The 18,120-nt window shown below is 43.4% G+C and overlaps 1 protein-coding gene across 7 annotated transcripts in view; it reads right to left on the reverse strand.

The window, feature by feature from the left end:
• The window catches only part of DLG5 (discs large MAGUK scaffold protein 5), a 156,946-nt gene that overhangs the window by 79,815 nt on the left and 59,011 nt on the right, over window positions 1-18,120 (reverse strand). For 5 of the 7 annotated variants that reach the window (XM_075841799.1, XM_075841798.1, XM_075841797.1 and 2 more), the window contains exons 7-10: window positions 17,227-17,539; window positions 7,878-8,108; window positions 2,025-2,209; window positions 1,508-1,633 (exon numbers count right to left, since the gene is read on the reverse strand). In XM_075841799.1, the coding sequence (XP_075697914.1) occupies window positions 1,508-1,633; window positions 2,025-2,209; window positions 7,878-8,108; window positions 17,227-17,539 (855 nt within the window). The remainder of the gene's footprint in view (window positions 1-1,507; window positions 1,634-2,024; window positions 2,210-7,877; window positions 8,109-17,226; window positions 17,540-18,120) is intronic. The other 2 variants (XM_075841801.1, XM_075841800.1) reach the window with 1 other exon arrangement.

Genomic DNA, 18,120 nt, shown 5'->3' on the forward strand with positions numbered 1-18,120 from the left:
GTGCAGTCGCTCAGAAAATGGCGGCACACAGTGTAGGAAGTTTGAAGATTCAAACCCCTACCTCTCCTGGCACTGGCCAGAAGGGAGGGGGGATTGTGTGAGGACACTAGAGCAAGTGTGTCCACCCCAAATTTGCAGCATAAAGCAATGAGGTTGCTTTACCACATTGACCATGCTGCAATTTTGGGAACTGCTCCCTCTAGTGCCCAGCACATGGAAATGTTATAAATTAGAATCTAATTTATAATATTTTCTGACTTGTGAAAAAATAAAAAAATTAAAACAATGTGTAATCACTCAAATACTAATTGTTTAACTGAAAAAAATGCAGGACCTGCATGTGTGATGGGTAACAGGTGGATCCTGTTATATACTGAAAGTTTGGAGCAATGAGCTAAGGACATAAATGTATTTTGACTAAGGCCATGCTCACCCAGGGCGGATACGCCACGCAAAAGTACACAGCGCACCCGCCCTGGTCCCCGCAGGGATTTTTTTTTCTGAGAGTTGCGATTTTCCCCTGCAAAAATCGCAACATCTGCTGTTTGTTGCGGGTTTCATCTCCCATTGAATTCAACATAAATTCTATCGCAGAATAAATTGACATGCTGCAGATTTTAAAAAACGCACCGCAGGTCAATTTATGAAAGTTTTTCTGGCTGCAATTTTCCGCAACGAGTGGATGAGATTTGAACAAATCTCATCCAAGCTGCTGCTACTGTGTTAGGCCTCCTGCACACGAACGTATTTTTTTCCTCCCGTAAATACTGGCGTAAATACGGGTCCCTTATCACACGTATTCGACCCGTATTCCACCAGTATTTACGAACCCGTGCCTGTAAATACGCCTCCGGTGTCACCAGTATTCCACCCGTATTTACGGACCCGTTTTCTCTGCACTAATCGGCAGCCCCTTCTCTCTATCAGTGATGGATAGAGAGAAGGGGCAGCCCTTTCGGGCAGAGTTTCCGCAGCGATTGAAAGTAAAAGAAGTTCATACGTACCGTTGTCTTGGTGACACGTCCCTCGACATCCAGTCCGACCTCCCTGGATGACGCGGGAGTCCATGTGACCACTGCAGCCTGTGATTGGCTGCAGCGGTCACATGGGATGAAATGTCATCCCAGGAGGCCGGACTGGAGGAAGAAGCAGGGAGTTCTGGGTAAGTTAACTTTTAATACTATTAACTCCAGCGGTAGTCACTGTCCCGGGTGCTGAAAGAATTACTGCCGATCAGTTAACTCTTTCAGCACCCTGGACAGTGACTATCCCCTGACGTCGCCTAGCAACGCTCCCGTAATTACAGGTGCACACACGTAGCCACCCGTAATTACGGGAAGGTACCCGTGGCCAATAGATAGTAATAGATAATAGATAGTAATTACGGGCGTTTTTACGTTCGTGTGCATGGGGCCTTACGCTGCGGATTATCCGCAATGAAATAAGGACTAATAAGGAAAAACCGCAGTATTTATGCTACGTGTGGATTTGCAGCTACTTAACTCACTTCAAATCCTTCAGTTCTCGTGAAGCGTCATTCTTCTGCTTACGCATGTCATCTAGGTTTCTCAATGCCTCTGCCAGTTCACTGACTGCACGGTCCCGTTCTCTGCGTAAATTATCACACAGAGTCCTAGCAGAAAAAAAAAAGAAAATGTTGTGCCTGATCATACGATATGGTTGTTACTTGGCATTTCCTTCACAACCTTCCTCAGCATTTACTGTTAATAACAAAATGAATCAGTTGTTGACGAGCATCAGGAGATTTTACCGGACGTACACCCCAAATCTGGTGTGAACAGAGCCTTATTTCAATGTGTAAACAACTCCTGCCTACATTGATAATTCATACAAAGGCAACATGTAGTTGGTACCCTATAATCTTATTACTTCTAAAAAAAAAAATTATTAGAGTAGCTCAAGAGAGGATCATCTTAAACCACTAGTAAATATTCCTGAAATACGACAATAGTGGAAATGATTATACTACAAAATAAATATAAACAAAATATAAAAGCACTCACCGGATACTCTCTCTCTCAGCTACAATCTTGTCCCTCTCCTGGAAGGCCCAATCTCGCCTACACTTTGCGACCTCCGCTTCCTGGGTGGCCTCTTTTAGTTCATGGCTCATTGCTTCAGACTGTTTTCGCAGCACCTCTATCTCTTTGTTGGCTCTTTCCATGTCCAGAGTTGCAGAATCCTGAATCTGAAAATAGTTAAAGGCCATACAGATATCAAAGGTGACCTTCCAATAAACAATTATTTATCCATTAAGCAACTTATTACCATTGCATATATAGCGCCAACACTGCAGGGATATAGAGGGATTGTCACGCACATGAGTCGCTGTCCTGCTTATAATAATATCCCTACCTCAAATACACAGACACACGGGAAGTTTCATGCATAACCAATTACCCTATCAGTTTGGCGTGTGGGAGGAAACCAGAGTACCGGAAGGGAACCCACGTAACCCTCAAAGGGGAACATACAAACGCCATGCAGCTGTTGTGCTAGTTCGCAGTTGGGCATCACATGTGAAAACTGCTATTTTGGTTTTTACGCTTTATTTTTTTTCTTGAAAAGTACACCACAAAAATTTAGTTTCATGCTTCAGTTTAATTAAAGGGGATATATGACCTATATTTTTTTTTACTAGTTAAAACCAAATACTGATATATATTGGTTTGTTTTTTAGTCTATTTTTATTTTCTGGTCATAGATTTATTTAATTCTATTTTCAATACATAATTATGGGGGAAGCCATCTAGCCTGAGCTGCTCTTTACAGCACTTAGAGATCTGCTTTACAGCAGCCATATGGACCATAGGAACCTGTAGACGACTGAAGATGTTTATTGACTTGTATGGGAGAGTTTTCTAGGCATGCTCCGTGACCTGTGCAGAGGTCATTGTGCAGAATGGGAAAGGAGGGGAACGGTGTCCATCAACTTTTGTGAATGGTGGATCCTGTGTTATCTATTTAGAGGTGTTACCTTACATTGTAATCCTGCCCAGATGATAAGATCAGAAAGACTTTATTGGTCCCTGAAGGGAAATTAATAATAACGTTCATTGCCCTGCTGACCGATGATTGGCCCGAGTAATAAGGCCTTGACAGCCAGAGTGAAAACTGCAAGATTTCAAGATTTTTTTTGTTCTGTTTTTTAAATATAGATAGTTACCGGGAAAATAAATAAATAAAACGTCTTAAAAATACATTTAACATAAAGCTTGATTTAAACCATAGGTCACTTTTCTGATTACCGGTTAAAGAATTGTGAGGTAAAAATAAGGGAAACTGGATGGGTGACCTCTTCGAAAACTACTGGCGTCAGGGAGAAAATTAAATCCAAGTCCGAGATCCAAACCCTGCTGGAGAAAATCCTGGCCAAGGAAAAAGAAAGTAGGAGGAAGGAGTGGTTTCTCAAACTAGCGTAAGAAAGACTTTTAAGTCCTATGGGAAATACGAGATGGTAAGGACTGGTCTTCAGCATAGATGGGATGATCTGTTAGGAATACCACTCAACTATGGTTTGAACAGTCCTAACGTTAAACTTAGTGATGCTAAAGAGCTGGTGAACTAAACTCGAAGAGAGTAGGTCGACCGTGAGATGCAGAGGCTAGTGAGATTGGCCAAAGAAAAATAGAAAATGTGGGAAAGTCCAATGCATTGGGGACTGTTGGAATGTCCTCTGCCTTGAACAGACTTGAAAACCTGGGGAGAGGAGGCTGGAGAGGGAAGATGCATAGTAGAAAGTAGTGATCCAAAGAACGACCAAAGCTACCAAACGTCTTTTGCTAGAATAGTCCGCTACCCAGTAGCCTACTGCCAAAATGCAGACCGCACATAAAGCCGTAACGCGACTCTCATAGCCCACAATAGAAACCTGGCCGATTGTGGCAAAACTGTTGAGTTGTGGTATCCACCTGATAGTTAAAATAGGCAACTGCAGTGGATTTGTCAGACCCCCCTATAGTAGGAGGAAGGAGTATTTATGATGCTGGAAGAAATACCATGGCAAGGAAGTTTAAACGCCTGTATGGAGAAATAGAAAAACAAAAACGTCCAGGGTGGTTTGAAAACTGTCCCGGAAGGGCCTTTACCAGGATGTTGACCAGGTATGGTATGACCTAAAATTCTCTTGACCAGAGAACTGCCATGGTTGTGAATACAGAAGGTGCAGTAGCCAGGCTTCAAGTAAGAGCTATAAACAGACAGATGGGATGGAACCGCAAACCTGTGGAAGCGCTGGAGACCGTCTAGATATTACCGAAAAGGAAACTTGATCACCGTCCACATGGACTCCATCCAAAAGTGTTGGATTGAAAGAAGGAGTATGGAGGATTGGAGACAAGCCCTATATTGTAGCCCCAAGGTCCTACTTTGCACACCCATGCATCTCAAATGAATAGTCCAGAATAAAAGAACCCACCAAGTACCCGAGCAAGGGCCGGGGGAGGTTCTGCGGAACATTTTTTGAGGATATGACTTTGGGAAAACGTGGCAAGATGCTGCTTCTCTCCGTAGAATGAGGGTTGTAAAACCATCAGATATACTAAGAGGTACTGAGCTTGTGATTACTCTAGAGCGAATGATAGCACTTGTCAGCCAGCAGCCTCAGACAGTGTGCTTGGATGCTGTACCAACTAACTCAGCTTTGAGCCAAATAGCATGGTGGATAGAAAGTGTAAAACCAGTTGAGCACACCACAGTGTTTCTGTAGTCAGAGAAGCCTCTCTGAAGCGCTTTCCTGCTGAGCAAAAAACCTGATAAGCCAGGTTCGCCAACTTGGCACCAGACAAGATACCCTGGCTATTCCAAAACGAGGTACTGTCTGCTCTACGCTAGAGGTAGGCTTGGTCAGACAAGAAACAACCTTAGACAAAGTTGGCCACTTGGCCAGAAGGACTTTAGATCCTGGCGTTTTAAGTAGGAGAAACACCTGTCTGACAGTCTTTTCAGAGTAAAAGCAGGCAAAGTATGAGTGCATAAAAGAACAATAATTCTCTGAAACGATAGAAACCCTTACGTCTGGAAGTACCAGGGTCTTGACATGGGTCGTCTCATGACTACAGTGATAAGGCAGCCATTCTGGAGTTTCCCCTCAGCATCTAAGTCTGATTCAGGATGGGGACCTTTTTGACCTCGAACTGTTGAAAAATGGGGGTGTACAGCTAACTTCCAGCCAAAGGAAGTGGACTATGAAGGTCAGAGGAACCTGGTCCATTTTACAAGGACTGTCATGACGGATGGGACCTTGAACTGAGGTGCAGTGGGCAGCCTCCAGGGAAGTAATTAATCGGCTTGATGGTCGAGGGTGGCCATGATTGATAGCGCGATCTAGGAAGGTCGTCCCCTGCCCAGTTGGGCTTTGAGGGGTCCGGCTCGGAGGGAGGCGGGACCACGGATGGCATACTCCGAACCTAGCAGGCAGGGCAGTGGGGACAAAACTGACCACATTGGAGACGCAGATAAAGAGGTGGCTACTGAGCCAAAGCAAGAGGACTTGCCCGCTGGGTTCTGGCATCTCAAGTAGCCGTCTGGATACACCATCTAGCAAAAAGGGTAATCTGCATCAACACAAATTATTCCATGCTTAGGATACCCGAGTAGCCACACTAGAAAAAAAAACAAAAAAAAAAACACAACAACAGACTAGTCTTACCAGGATTAGCAGTTTTCCTCCATGATAGGAAGAAGGCCCATCCTTGTGCTCCTGTCTAAAGATCAGGCATGGGGAAGGGGGCAGAAAAAAAAAAGAAAAAAAAAGGAGAAAAAAAATAAATAAAACCAAGCTAGAAGATAATTACAAGCAGGGAAGCAGGATCCGCCTATGACTAGCAAGGACGGCGGCTTAGTACGCCTCAGTGGAGCAGTGGCTCCTAATTTTGGCAGGGCCTTATAGGCCTTAGTTTGAGCCGGGCCTGGATTTTTGAGAAGCTGCATGCCGAATAGCCAATGTTAGCCCAGTGGAAAGGCAAGCTGGACGCAGTCCCTCCCCCTGACAAACGTGAACAAGCAATGTCCCGAACATGCAGCCTAACAGGTAGTTAAGCCAGGGCCTAAATTCAAGGGACTGGCCAGAATAGCGTTTCGACCTGAGAGTGAAGATGCCGGTGGATATAGGCTAATGCAGGGCAGGCTGCAGAATCAGAAGATAAAGACATGGCGGCAACTGCAAGCCAAACAACCGTGCGTCATGTCGGTGGGTGCATGATGCATCAACATGGAGTTTTAAAGGAACAGTGTCACCACAAAAAAAAATTTCATGTCAGTTTTATGTTAGTGTTTTATTAAAAACGTTTTTATTTATTTGTGTGTTCGTGTGTTACTTTTTTCTATTTTTTCACTTTTTCTTCCCTATGGGGGCTGCCATTTTTTTTTCCATTTCTGTATGTATCGATTAACGACACATACAGACATGGAATACGGCAGCCACAGTCCCATAGGGACTGCGAACGGGGCCCGTCCCATCCACTTCTGTGTACGCCGTCTGTGTGGGAACGGCACATGCGCCGCTCCCACACAGTCCAATTTGAAATGCGCGCCGTCCGGCGCCATTTTCCTGTGGACCGGAAGTCGCGGCCGGACAGTAAGATTACTACTTCCGGTCGCGGCTTCCGGACTTGTGCACTTGGACCAGCGGCAGCAGACGGAGCGGACGGGCCGGAGGGAGCCGCGGCGGCAGGAGCAGGTAAGAGATTTCTATGTATGTTCGGGTTTGTGTGTGTTTACTACTGTATGTAAACCTACTACACTGTGTGTTAGCTCAAAAAATGGCGACACACAGTGTAGGAGGTTAGACCGTTCAATCCCCTCGTTTATCCCGGCACTAGCCAGGATAAAGGAGGGGGGGATTCTCAGAGCTCACTAGAGCGAGTGCTTTTTTCACAATTTTGCAGCAAAAAGCAATGTGGTTGCTTTACCACATGCAATGCTGCAATTTTGGGAATAGCTCCATCTAGTGACCAGCACTGGGAAATATTATAAATTAGAATCTAATTTATAATATTTCTTGACTCGTGAAAAAAATAAAAAAAATTTGAACAATGTTTAATCACCTACACACTAAATGTTTAATTTAAAAAAAAAAAAAACATGTTTTGCTGGCAACACATTCCCTTTAAGTCAGCCCTATATTCCCAGCCTAAAGGGAAAACTTTAAAAAATAAGAAGGACCTGCCTAGCAGGTAGGTCTGCCTCCTACGTACACTAAGCTAAAAACTAATTAGCTCAGTGTCCGCAGGAGTGGTATAGCATGGTGGGAGGAACTAACAGTTTTTAACCTAGTTTCCACCTCCTAGAGGGAGCAGCCATAGCCAAGGTCATCAGTGATTTGAAGAATGTAAAAGTCCTACATAATAGTTAACAGTCATGACCACCTTCATGCAAAAATTTCATGAAAGTTTAGGTGCCTAAAAAGCTAATTAAAGCAGACATTATTTATTTTGGATGATGGTGTATTGTGACTACAGTGCAAGGTGTGCAAAGTTCATCATACCACACATGTCTACATCTACATGAACATGTCAAAAGACTATGTTTGACATCTTAAGTTGTGTATAAGCTTCTACTTTTAAGTCACAAAATAAAGAGAGAAGCAGCCCTAAAAATATGCAGTTTCCAAACGTGAATGACAAATTTAAATTTGGATGGATGCTTAGGTTTTTGACTAAAAATATAATGCAGCAGAAAAACCGCAGCAAAATACAAAGTGTGAAAATTGCTTTAAATAAAGAACTTTGGCAATCACAATTTGGTCATTGTTTGGTGGAAAGGTTGTCGGATATCTACGTTGGGGCATGTGTGAAGAGCATGCAAAAAAGCAGTATGTAATACAATCACTGTGTACAAAGAAACTTGATGAGCACCTGTCTAGCTTGATAGTACTCTCTTAGTAGGTGGTCCCTCTGTATGATGGCTTCTGTTCTCTCCTTTCTCGCCACATCCCGTTCTTCCTTTGCAGTCTCAATGTCTTTACAGGCTTGGTCCAGTTCTTTTTGGGCTTCTGTTTTGTCCTTAACCTCATGGCAGTACTTCTCTAAGAGCTCATTCCTTTCAAAAATGGCTCTCTCTCGTTCCACAAGTGCCGAGTTTAGCTCCTGTGCAAGAGAAGATAAAGCAAGTAAAAGGTTTTGCCACAATACCTTTCACTTACTTTATGCATATAAAAAAAAAACAGGATTTTTTGAGTACTCACTGCTAAATACTTTTGTCATCCAGTTCATTGAGGGAGCCAGACCATGGGTATATGCTGTTGCCACTAGGAAATTTAACACTAAGGCCCTGTTCACACAGTTTTTTTGTTGCGGTTTTTGCCTCGGAAACCGAAGCCAAAAAACGTACGAAGTTGCCTCCCATTGATTTCAATAGGAGGCGGAGACGTTAATTTCCGGCGAGCGGAAAAAAACGCTCATGGTAAAAAGAAGCGGCATGTCCTTTCTTCTGGCATTTCCGTCTTTAACCTCCCATTGACATCAATAGGAGGCAGAGAAAGCGTTTTTCTGAGTCTTTTTTTTGCCCGCGGTGCTCAATGGCTGCGGACGAACAACGCCAAGATAAACACGGCAAACAGCGTGCATGCAGGTCAAAATCTGCCTAAATTTCTGACAGAATTTTGAGGCAGAATTTTCGGTCTGCAAAAAACTCACTAAGAACAGGGTCTAAGAATTCGAAATTGTAGCCCCTCCCACAGGACATACCCCACCTACAGACACTGCTTATTCAGTCTGTCTGTAAGCAGTAGTAGAAGCAAAAACAAGGTAAATAAAGGCCAGTTAAAATCATAGAGGAGAATCCCTCCAACGGACAACCATGAGAAACTTAAACAAATGGGTGAGAGCGGTGTCCCCCAATGAACTGGACAAGAAAAGGACTTTACAGTGAGAATTAAAAAAATCCTGTTGTTTTCTCGATCGTTAAATTGGAGGACACAGACCTTGGGATGTCCTAAATCAGTCCCCTGGGACTGGAAAAGAAAAAAAAAAAAAAAAAAAAAAAAAGGACATGGTGACCTACTCCACAGATGACAGCCAGAACACGTGTCCAAGAAAAGAGTCTACAGAAAAGGGAGTACATTACCCCAAACCTAGTAAGCCTCGCGTTTAGCCATCCGAATCCATTGAGCGATCGTGTCCTTAGAGGCTGCCAACCCCTTCCTGGGACCCTTCTGGGAGAATATCAAGGAATCCGGCCCTTCGGAAGGAAGTAGTAAGAAAAGCCTAAGTCCGCAGGGCACGGACAACATCCAGGTTGTGAAGAGAACGATCCCTCGGATGACTGGGAGTTAAGCAAAAGGACTATAGAACGATGTCCTCATTCATGTGAAGTGCCAAGACGACCTTGAGCAAAAAGGAGGGCACCCTTCCTAGCAACTGATGAGTCGGGAATGGAGAGTGGAATAACAAAGCAGCCAGTTCGGGGACCCTCTGGATGGGATGAAAGTCACCTATACCAAGAAAACCAACCTATTTAGCCTTGAAAAAAGACGACTAAGGGGGGACATGATTAACTTGTATAAATATATAAATGGCACCTACAAAACATATGGTGAAATCCTGTTCGATGTAAGACCCCCTCAAAAAACAAAGGGGGTAATCCCTCCATTTGAAGAAAAAAAAAGGTTCAATCTGCTGAGGCGACAAGTTTTCTTTACTGTGAGAACTGTGAATCTAAGGAATAGCCTACCGCAGGAGCTGGTCACAGCAGGGACAGGAGATGGCTTTAAAAAAGGCTTAGATAATTTCCTAGAACGAAAAAATATCAGCTCCTATGTCAATGTGTGGAAATTGTTTGAACTTTATGGACAGGTGTCTTTTTTTAACTGTACTATGTAACTATGTAACCTTCCATGAGAGATAGCGAAGAGGGACCTTCTGCAAAGGTTCAAATGGAACACATTGCAGAACCTGCAAAACCAAGTTTAGTTCCCATGAGGGAATCAGGGGACGTTAAAGAGTAGCCACGTGACAAACCCCGAAAAAAACAGGTTTCACAACTGACTTGGAGGCCAACGGACGAATGAAGAGAACAGAAAGCACCGACACTTGGCCCCTTAAGGGAAGGAAGGGCTAAACCTTGCTCCAGACCATCCTGGAGAAAGAAAATAACTCTGGAAAGAGCAAAATCACAACGGAGGAAGATTGTGATCTTCACACCAATGAAAGTAATTCTTTAAGGTACGATGATAAATGCGTGCCAAGGAAGGCTTTTAACCCTTGGGCATTGGGAGAATAACCCTCCGACAAACCGTGTGCCCTCAACAGCCACATCGTTAATTGAAGTGACCTGAGATTCTGTTGGAAGAGAGGTCCCCGAGAGAGAAGGCAAGGGCCATGGGACGTTGGCCAGTAGGGACACCACATCTGCGTACCAACAATGATGTAGCCAATTTGGAGCAACCAGTAAGGCTGGATTCCCTTCGGCTCGAGCCGTCGGAGAAGCCAAGGCAAAAAAGAGGCAGTTGGGGAAACACATACAGAGGACTAAACCAGCCCCACGGAGCAACGAGAGTGTCCACTACGTAGGCCTCTAGATCCTGGCAGCTGAAGATGAGGAACCTTGCGATTGAACCTTGACACATCAGGTCCATGTCTGACCTGACCCACCTGAAGTAAATCTGATCGAAGACCTCTTAGTGGAGGGACCACTCCCCCTGTATCTATTGTACTCTAATAAGGAATTCTGCAACCCAGTTGTCCAACCCTGGGATAAGCACCGCCAACAGAGCCCAGTTTAGAATCTTTGCGGCCTATGCCATTACTGCAATCCTGCCTTGGTGATTGAGAGAAGGCACGGCCATGAAATTGAACGTTGGGACTAGCACCAGATGGCCGGACAGCAGCGATATTCAGTGCAGCAGACAAAGCAAGATAGCTCGCAACTCCAGCAGGTTGATGGGGATAGATGATTCCTGTGCGGATCACAGCCCCTGAGCTGTGAAGTTCCAAAACTTCCCCCTCGCCCCTTGAGACTTGCATCCGTGGGGGATGGTCGGGGAGGTGATCCACCACTGGAGGACATGACGCATAGCCAGAGGGAGCAGGATCCGTTGATCAAGGAGTCTGGGGAACGGCTCTGAAGGGGGCATGTGTGGAACTCTAGAAAGGGAATGGACCGAGGTAAGAGGTCGGTAAATTTCTTCGTAAAGACAGAACCACTCCTGAACAGCAGACAACCTTTCCTGGGTAAGAAACACTCTCGTTGACAGTGTCAAAAACCACGCCCAGGAAGACAATCGTGTGAGAGGTGGACAGGAAAGATTTGGATATGTTAACAATCCAACCAAATCGGCACAAGGTGCCCAAATTGATCTTGAGAGGTGCCAGATTGTGGAAGGGGACTTGATCAAGATGTCGTCCAGGTACAGGGTGACCAACACCCGCCCCCAGTCCAAAGCAGCGCAATCACCAGAGACAGGATTTTGGTGAAAACTCTTGGTGCCAAAGCCAGACCGACCGAGAGAGTCACAAACTAGCAATGAGGAGGAGGCACTGCAAAGCGCAGGAAGTGCTGATGGGACTGGCAAATTGGAACGTATAAATACACGTCCTTGATGACCACTGAGGAAAGAAACTCTCCTTGTTCCATGGAAGCAATGACCGAGCGGAGGGATTCCATGCGGAAATGGTAGACCTTCACTTACTCGTTGAGACACTTGACGTCTAGAAAGGGGTGAACCGAGTTCTTTTTTGGCACGGAAAAAAAGTTGGAGTAGAACCACCAAAATCTTTGAGCTAGAGGTACCTGAATAATACCTCTCTGAAGGAGCAAAGATTCGACTGCTGGAAAAAAGACAGATACCCTGGAGGGAGACTGAGGAATAGCAGATTGGAAGAAGCGCTCTGGAGGAAGACTGGTAAATTCAATTTTATATCCAGAGGATACCACTTCCTGAGCCCTGGCGTCCGAAATATGGGAGAGTCAGACCTCCTTCAAGTACAAAGGTCTGCCCCACACCTCAACCGAGACGAGTGTGGGTGCACCCTTGGGCAGGGCTTGGTGGTCTGAGTCCAGGGCCGCCAGGAGGGATGGGCTTTAAAGGAAGGTTTTGCCTTCGGGTCCTGGTGGTATGGTTGTCTGGAAGATGTAGTCCTAGGGAACCCATGAGAGGACCAAAAATGAGGACCTGTCTTCTTGGCAGGGGTGGTTATGTTTACTCTGTTCTGGGGTAGGCGAGTGCTCTTGCCATCTGAGACTTCAGCAATGATTTCCTCCAGTTGGGTCCCGAAGAGACAGGGGAGACACTGGTGGGAGAGACTATGAGATGTGCACCTTCATAGACAGAGGCACAACAGAGGATTCAGAAATGTAAAGTAAGCGTGTGCCCGCCTTGAAGGGGACAACAGGGAGACCATGTTAACCCAGTTTTCCAGTGAAAATGGGAGAAGAAAAAAATTAACGAACATAAAAAAAGTAATCACTCTGCTGCAGTAACAGGAGTGTCTGCCTCCTACAGACACGAAGCCTGGACTGAATTAGCTCAGTATCTGTAGGTGGGTTATATCCTTTAGGAGGGGGTACAATTTTGAATTCTTAGTGTCAAGTCTCCTAGTGGCAACAGCATATATACTTCTTTATACTCTTCACAAGATTATTATATTTGAGTAAATATATATCTATATATGTATACACACACACACACACACACACACACACACACACACACACACACACACAGTAGTGTTAAAAAAAAAAATAGCAGTCCAACATCATTAACCTGATAAATAAATGTTTTTGGATGAAGTGATACTTCTACATAGAAAATAGTTTACTTGTAAGTGTAGTAGAAAAAAAAACCAGAGCCAACAATTAGTACATGCATGCCGCATGTAATTGAGAGGGGCTTGTTCAAAATAATAGCAGTGAGGAGTTAAATTGGTGAAGTCATTCGTTCTGTGGAATAACAGGTGTAAATTTTGACCCTTATTTAAGGTAGGAGGGTGGCAAATGTGGCACATGTTGGTTATAGTGCATTTCCTTCTGAAATACTGGGGGAAATGGGTCGTTCCAAACATTGTTCTGATGAAAAACCTACTTTGATTAAAAGGGTGATTGGCGTTTTGCTTCTCTTGTTTCTTTTGATACGTGCTCCATTTGTTATGGGATTGAAGTAAATCATCTCACTCACTTCTGTGAGACTACTGTACTGATCAGTTGTATTTCGCATGTATCTTGCTTTTATATTCTTTTTGTTTTTCTATAATGTGTATCCCTATAGCTCGATAAAATTGACCTTTTGGTCGTGAAAATAAAGAATTGACCAAAAAAAAAAGGGTGATTGGAAAAACATATATAGAAAATTATCTCAAACGCCTTGAAGTGGCAACGAAAACATGAAAGAAGCGGGAACTATGGCAAAGGCGCAGCCACTGATCACCTCCAGAAAGATCAAATTAGATCTGAAGTTACCAGTGAGTTCTGCTACAATCAGAAGATGAATAAGTGAAGCCAAGTTACCAGCAAATCCCGTTGTTTAAAAAAAACACATGTCCTGAATAGGTTAAAATTTGCCAAGGAACACATTGACTGGCCCAAAGAGAAATAGAGCGTAACATTTCGTGGACGGATAAAAGCAGAATTTATCTTTTTGGGTCTAGTGGCCGCAGACAGTATGTAAGACGGCCCCCGAGCACTGGATACAAGCCACAGGACACTGTGAAGACAGTAAAGCAAGGTGCTGCGAAAATCATGATATGGAGAGGTTTCTCATACCATGGTGTTGGGCCTATTTATCTCATACAATGGATCAGTTTAAATATATCAAAATACATGAGATCGTGTTGGCCTATGCCGAAGTAGAAATGCCCTTGAAATGGGTGTTTCAACACGACAATGACACAAAACACACCAGTAAGCGAACAACATCTCTGTTACAGACAAACAGGATTGAGGTAATTGAGTGGCAGCCCCATCCCAAAACCCAAAAATGCATAAGAACTGTGGAATGTCGTCCAATCTTCCTGGACTGGAATAAATACCTGTTCAGAGGGGCCAGAAGTTGGTGGACTCCAGATGTCAAGCAGTTCTCAGAAAAAATGGTTATGCCACTAAATATTAGTTCAGGAAAGTGAAAATCGGAAATATTTTCTCAGTTTATACATTACATTTTCGAGTTTTTAAAGAAAATGCTGGCACTGCTATTTTTTTGAACAGCCTAATATTCCTTTTTCTTTACTTTCTGTAAAGAATTAACACAAACTGGATAAATGTGGTTGTTTTGATTTGGAATTGAATGTGTAGTATTTCCAGTGCATTAGCATTTAGGCAAATAAAAGTTGTTATAATGAGTTTGCACTTTATTTGCTTTTTTTTTTTTTTTTTTTTTTTTAAACGCAGTGCTATTTTTTTAGAACACATATATACTAGTCCTTCTCAATTAATTAGAGTATCATCAAAAAGTTAATTTCAGTTATTCAATTCAAATAGTGAAACTCATATTATATAGATTCATTACACACACAGTGATCTATTTCCAGCATTTTTTTCTTTTAATGTTGATGATTATGACTAACGGTTAATGAAAACCCAAAATTCAGTCTCTCAGAAAATTAGAATATTGGGTAAAAGTTAAAGATTGTAGACTCATGGTGTGACACTCTAATCAGCTCATCAACACAAAACACCTGGAAAGGTTTCCTAAGCCTTTAAATGGTACAACAGTCTGGTTCAGTAGGCTACACAATCATGGGGAAGACTGCTGACTTGACAGTTGTCCAGAAAACAGTCACTGACAATTTGAGAGGAAGGAAAAAGAGTGGTAGAAAAAGGTGCACAAGCAACAGGGATAACCGCAGCCTTGAAAGGATTGTCAAGATAAGGCCATTCAAGTATCTGGGGGAGATTCACAAGGAGTGGTCTGCAGCTGGAGGCAGTGCTTCAAGAGCCACCACACTCACACGTATCCAGGACATGGGCTACAACTGTCTCACTGGTGTCTTTTGGGTCATTGTTGTGTTGAAACACCCATTTCAAGGGCATTTCTTCTTTGGCATAAAGCAACACGATCTCAAGTATTTTGATATATTCAAACTGATCCATGATCCCTTGTATGCGATAAATATGCCCAACGCCATGGTAAGAGAAACGTCTCCATATAATTTTTTTGCAGCACCATACTTTACTTCTAATTTACTGTTAGCCATGATCATTAACACTAAAATAAGAAAATGCTGGAAATAGATCACTCTGTGTGTAATGAATCTATATAATAAATGAGTTTCACTTTTTGAATGAAATTACTGAAATAAATTAACTTTTTGAGTATATTCTAATTCATTGAGAAGAACTAGTACACACACACACACACACACACACAAGATTTATTGTTTGAAAACTATATCTCTGCTTATGTAGCTGCAGATGTACTGTATATGAAATATACTGCTGCCAGAAATGCTGTGTCTAATGTTCATATTTTAAGCTTTTTCTTTCTGTTTCCATTTCCGTAAATGTACATTTTCACTCTAGAACTTTGCGGTGTGTTCTAACCAATCACACGTCTGCCCGTTATTTCCTTCCCCATCAACACATGGGTCTAAAGATGGCCATAAACCTTAGATAGCGGTCGGCAAAACATTCAGCTATTCTTCTCAACTCCCCTATACACATGCTCTGTTGACTGACAGACTCCTCTCTGGCAGTGGCTTATCTACTACCAAAAGGACTGGGCATGTTGAAATTCAACAGTCCGATCCTGCTCTCTACTGACATCTGCCGTAACGGGAGAGTCGGGATGCTGATTGGCTGGTTCAGCCATCCTACATCTAATGTGTATGGGCAGTTTAATTCACAGACTAAGGCCTCATGCACACGACCGTAAAAACTCCCGTTATTACGGGTCGTAATTACGACCCGTAATAACGGGCTCATAGACTTCTATTGGCGACGGGTGCCTTCCCGTTTTCTCACGGGAAGGTGCCCGTGCTGTTGAAAAAGATAGAACATGTCCTATTTCAGGACGTAATAACGGCACGGACAGTCCATAGAAGTCTATGGAGCTCTCATAATCACGGGTGGCTACATGTGTGCACCCGTCATTACGGCAGCGTTGCTAAGCGACGTCAGTAAATAGTCACTGTCCAGGGAGCTGAAAGAGTTAACTGATCGGCAGTAACTCTTTCAGCACCCTGGACAGTGACTACCGATCAGTATAAACCTGTAAAAAATAAAAATAAAAGACTTTCATACTTACCGACAACTTCCTGCTTCCTCCATTCCGGTCTCCCGCCCGTTGCCTTGGTGACGCGTCCCTCTCGACATCCGGCCCGACGTCCTGGATGACGTTTCAGGCCATGTGACCGCTGCAGCCAATCACAGGTCAATCACAGGCTGCAGCGGTCACATGGACTGCCGCGTCATCCAGGGATGTCGGGCTGGATGTGAAGAGAGGGACGCGTCACCAAGACAATGGCCGGGTAAGTATGAATTTCTTTAACTTTTATTACAGAAAAGGCTGTCCCTTCTCTCTATCCTGCACTGATAGAGAGAAGGGGCTGCCGATTAGTGCAGTGCTATTTTGCCGCCAAAAACGTGCCCGTAAATACGGGTGGAATACGGGTGACACCGGACCCATATTTACGGGCACGGGTTCGTAAATACTGGTGCAAAACGGGTGGAATACGTGTGACACCGGACCCGTATTTACGCCAGTATTTACAGGTGGGAAAAAATACGGTCGTGTGCATGAGGCCTTAGGCAAAGACAGCAGCCCCTTCTGTGTCAGGCTATGTTCTCATCTGCGTCGGAGGCTCCGTTAGGGGTCTCCGTTGCAGATCTGGCAGGGTTTTTCTGGGGTTTACCGGAGACAATAGCGCAGAATGCTGCGCTATTGTGTCCGGTAAAATCACGGACAACCTGACGGAACCAATTAAAAAGTCAATGGGTTCCGTCGGCAAACGGCGGAATCCGTCGTGCAACGAAACCGTGATGTGAACGAAGCTTTACTGAAGACCAAGTTATCAGTGACTGGGAAGATTTTTTACCATTCAAAGAGCTTGCAGGCAGGGAAAGGGAAATACAGGCTGCTGGTAGGTGAGGAAAATGCCATTTTCCTCTGATATCAAGGTTACATACATTCACGTCCACTAATGAGTTAGAAAAAAATGATAATATGTATTTGGTCTTTCACATGAATAGCCGGTTACCCACTAAAAAACATCCTAAGTGCAAAATGTCGGCTCTAAATGATATTTTCCGGTTTGTCAGATTGTGCAGAAATACCTGTCTAAGGGCTTCCATCTCTTCACTCGTAACTCTCTTGGCACTTGATGTGTTTTTCAGCCTTCCTTGGGCTAGCTCAAGTTCAGTTTGCATTTTGTCCATCTCCTTAATGACTTGGTCTCGCTCGCTCATAATTAAACGATACTCATTAAATACGGAGTCTCTCTCGTCTTTGCATTTTTCAGCATCCTTGACCGCTTTAAGCTGCATGGTCTTACACCGTGTGGCCTCCGCCTGTAGCCGCTCAATCTCCCTTTGCATTTCCTTATTCTGCGAGGTTGTCTTATTCAGTTCCAGCTGGATGGAATCGTACCTGTGCAGATTAGGAGACGCATGTCAATACTATGTAGTTATGTAAATCAGCATAAAATTACCAAAACATTAAAGTGAAACCCATTATTTTTCATCGTGCTTCAAATATGGTCAAATCTTTACCCCCTTGAGGACACTTTTGAACCAATTTTCGTTTGTTTTTTTTTCATTGTCGGATTCCGAGAGACAAAGTTTTTATTATTTTGTTGACATGGCCATACGGCTTGTTTTTTGGGGGACAACTTGTAGTTTTTATATAGGGACTATTTTGTGTACTATATAATGTACTGAGAAACTTTTTAAAATTATTTTCTAAGGTGGATTTTAAATTAAAAAAAATCACAATATTTTGAGACCTATAACTTTTTTTATTTTTTCATCAACAGAACTTTCATCAATATAGTCATTTGCGGGACGAGCGTTTTTTTTTTTGTACCATGCATCTTTTTAGACACATTTTATAGGCAAGTGAGATGACCAAAAAAACAGCAATTCTGACAATTTGAATTATTTTTTTCTACTACTTTTACCCTGCAAATTAAATAATGTAATATTTTAATAGTACAGAATTTCATGGATGCG

Source organism: Rhinoderma darwinii, chromosome 11 (assembly GCF_050947455.1).
Source record: "Rhinoderma darwinii isolate aRhiDar2 chromosome 11, aRhiDar2.hap1, whole genome shotgun sequence".
Classification (NCBI taxonomy): Eukaryota; Metazoa; Chordata; class Amphibia; order Anura; family Rhinodermatidae; genus Rhinoderma; species Rhinoderma darwinii.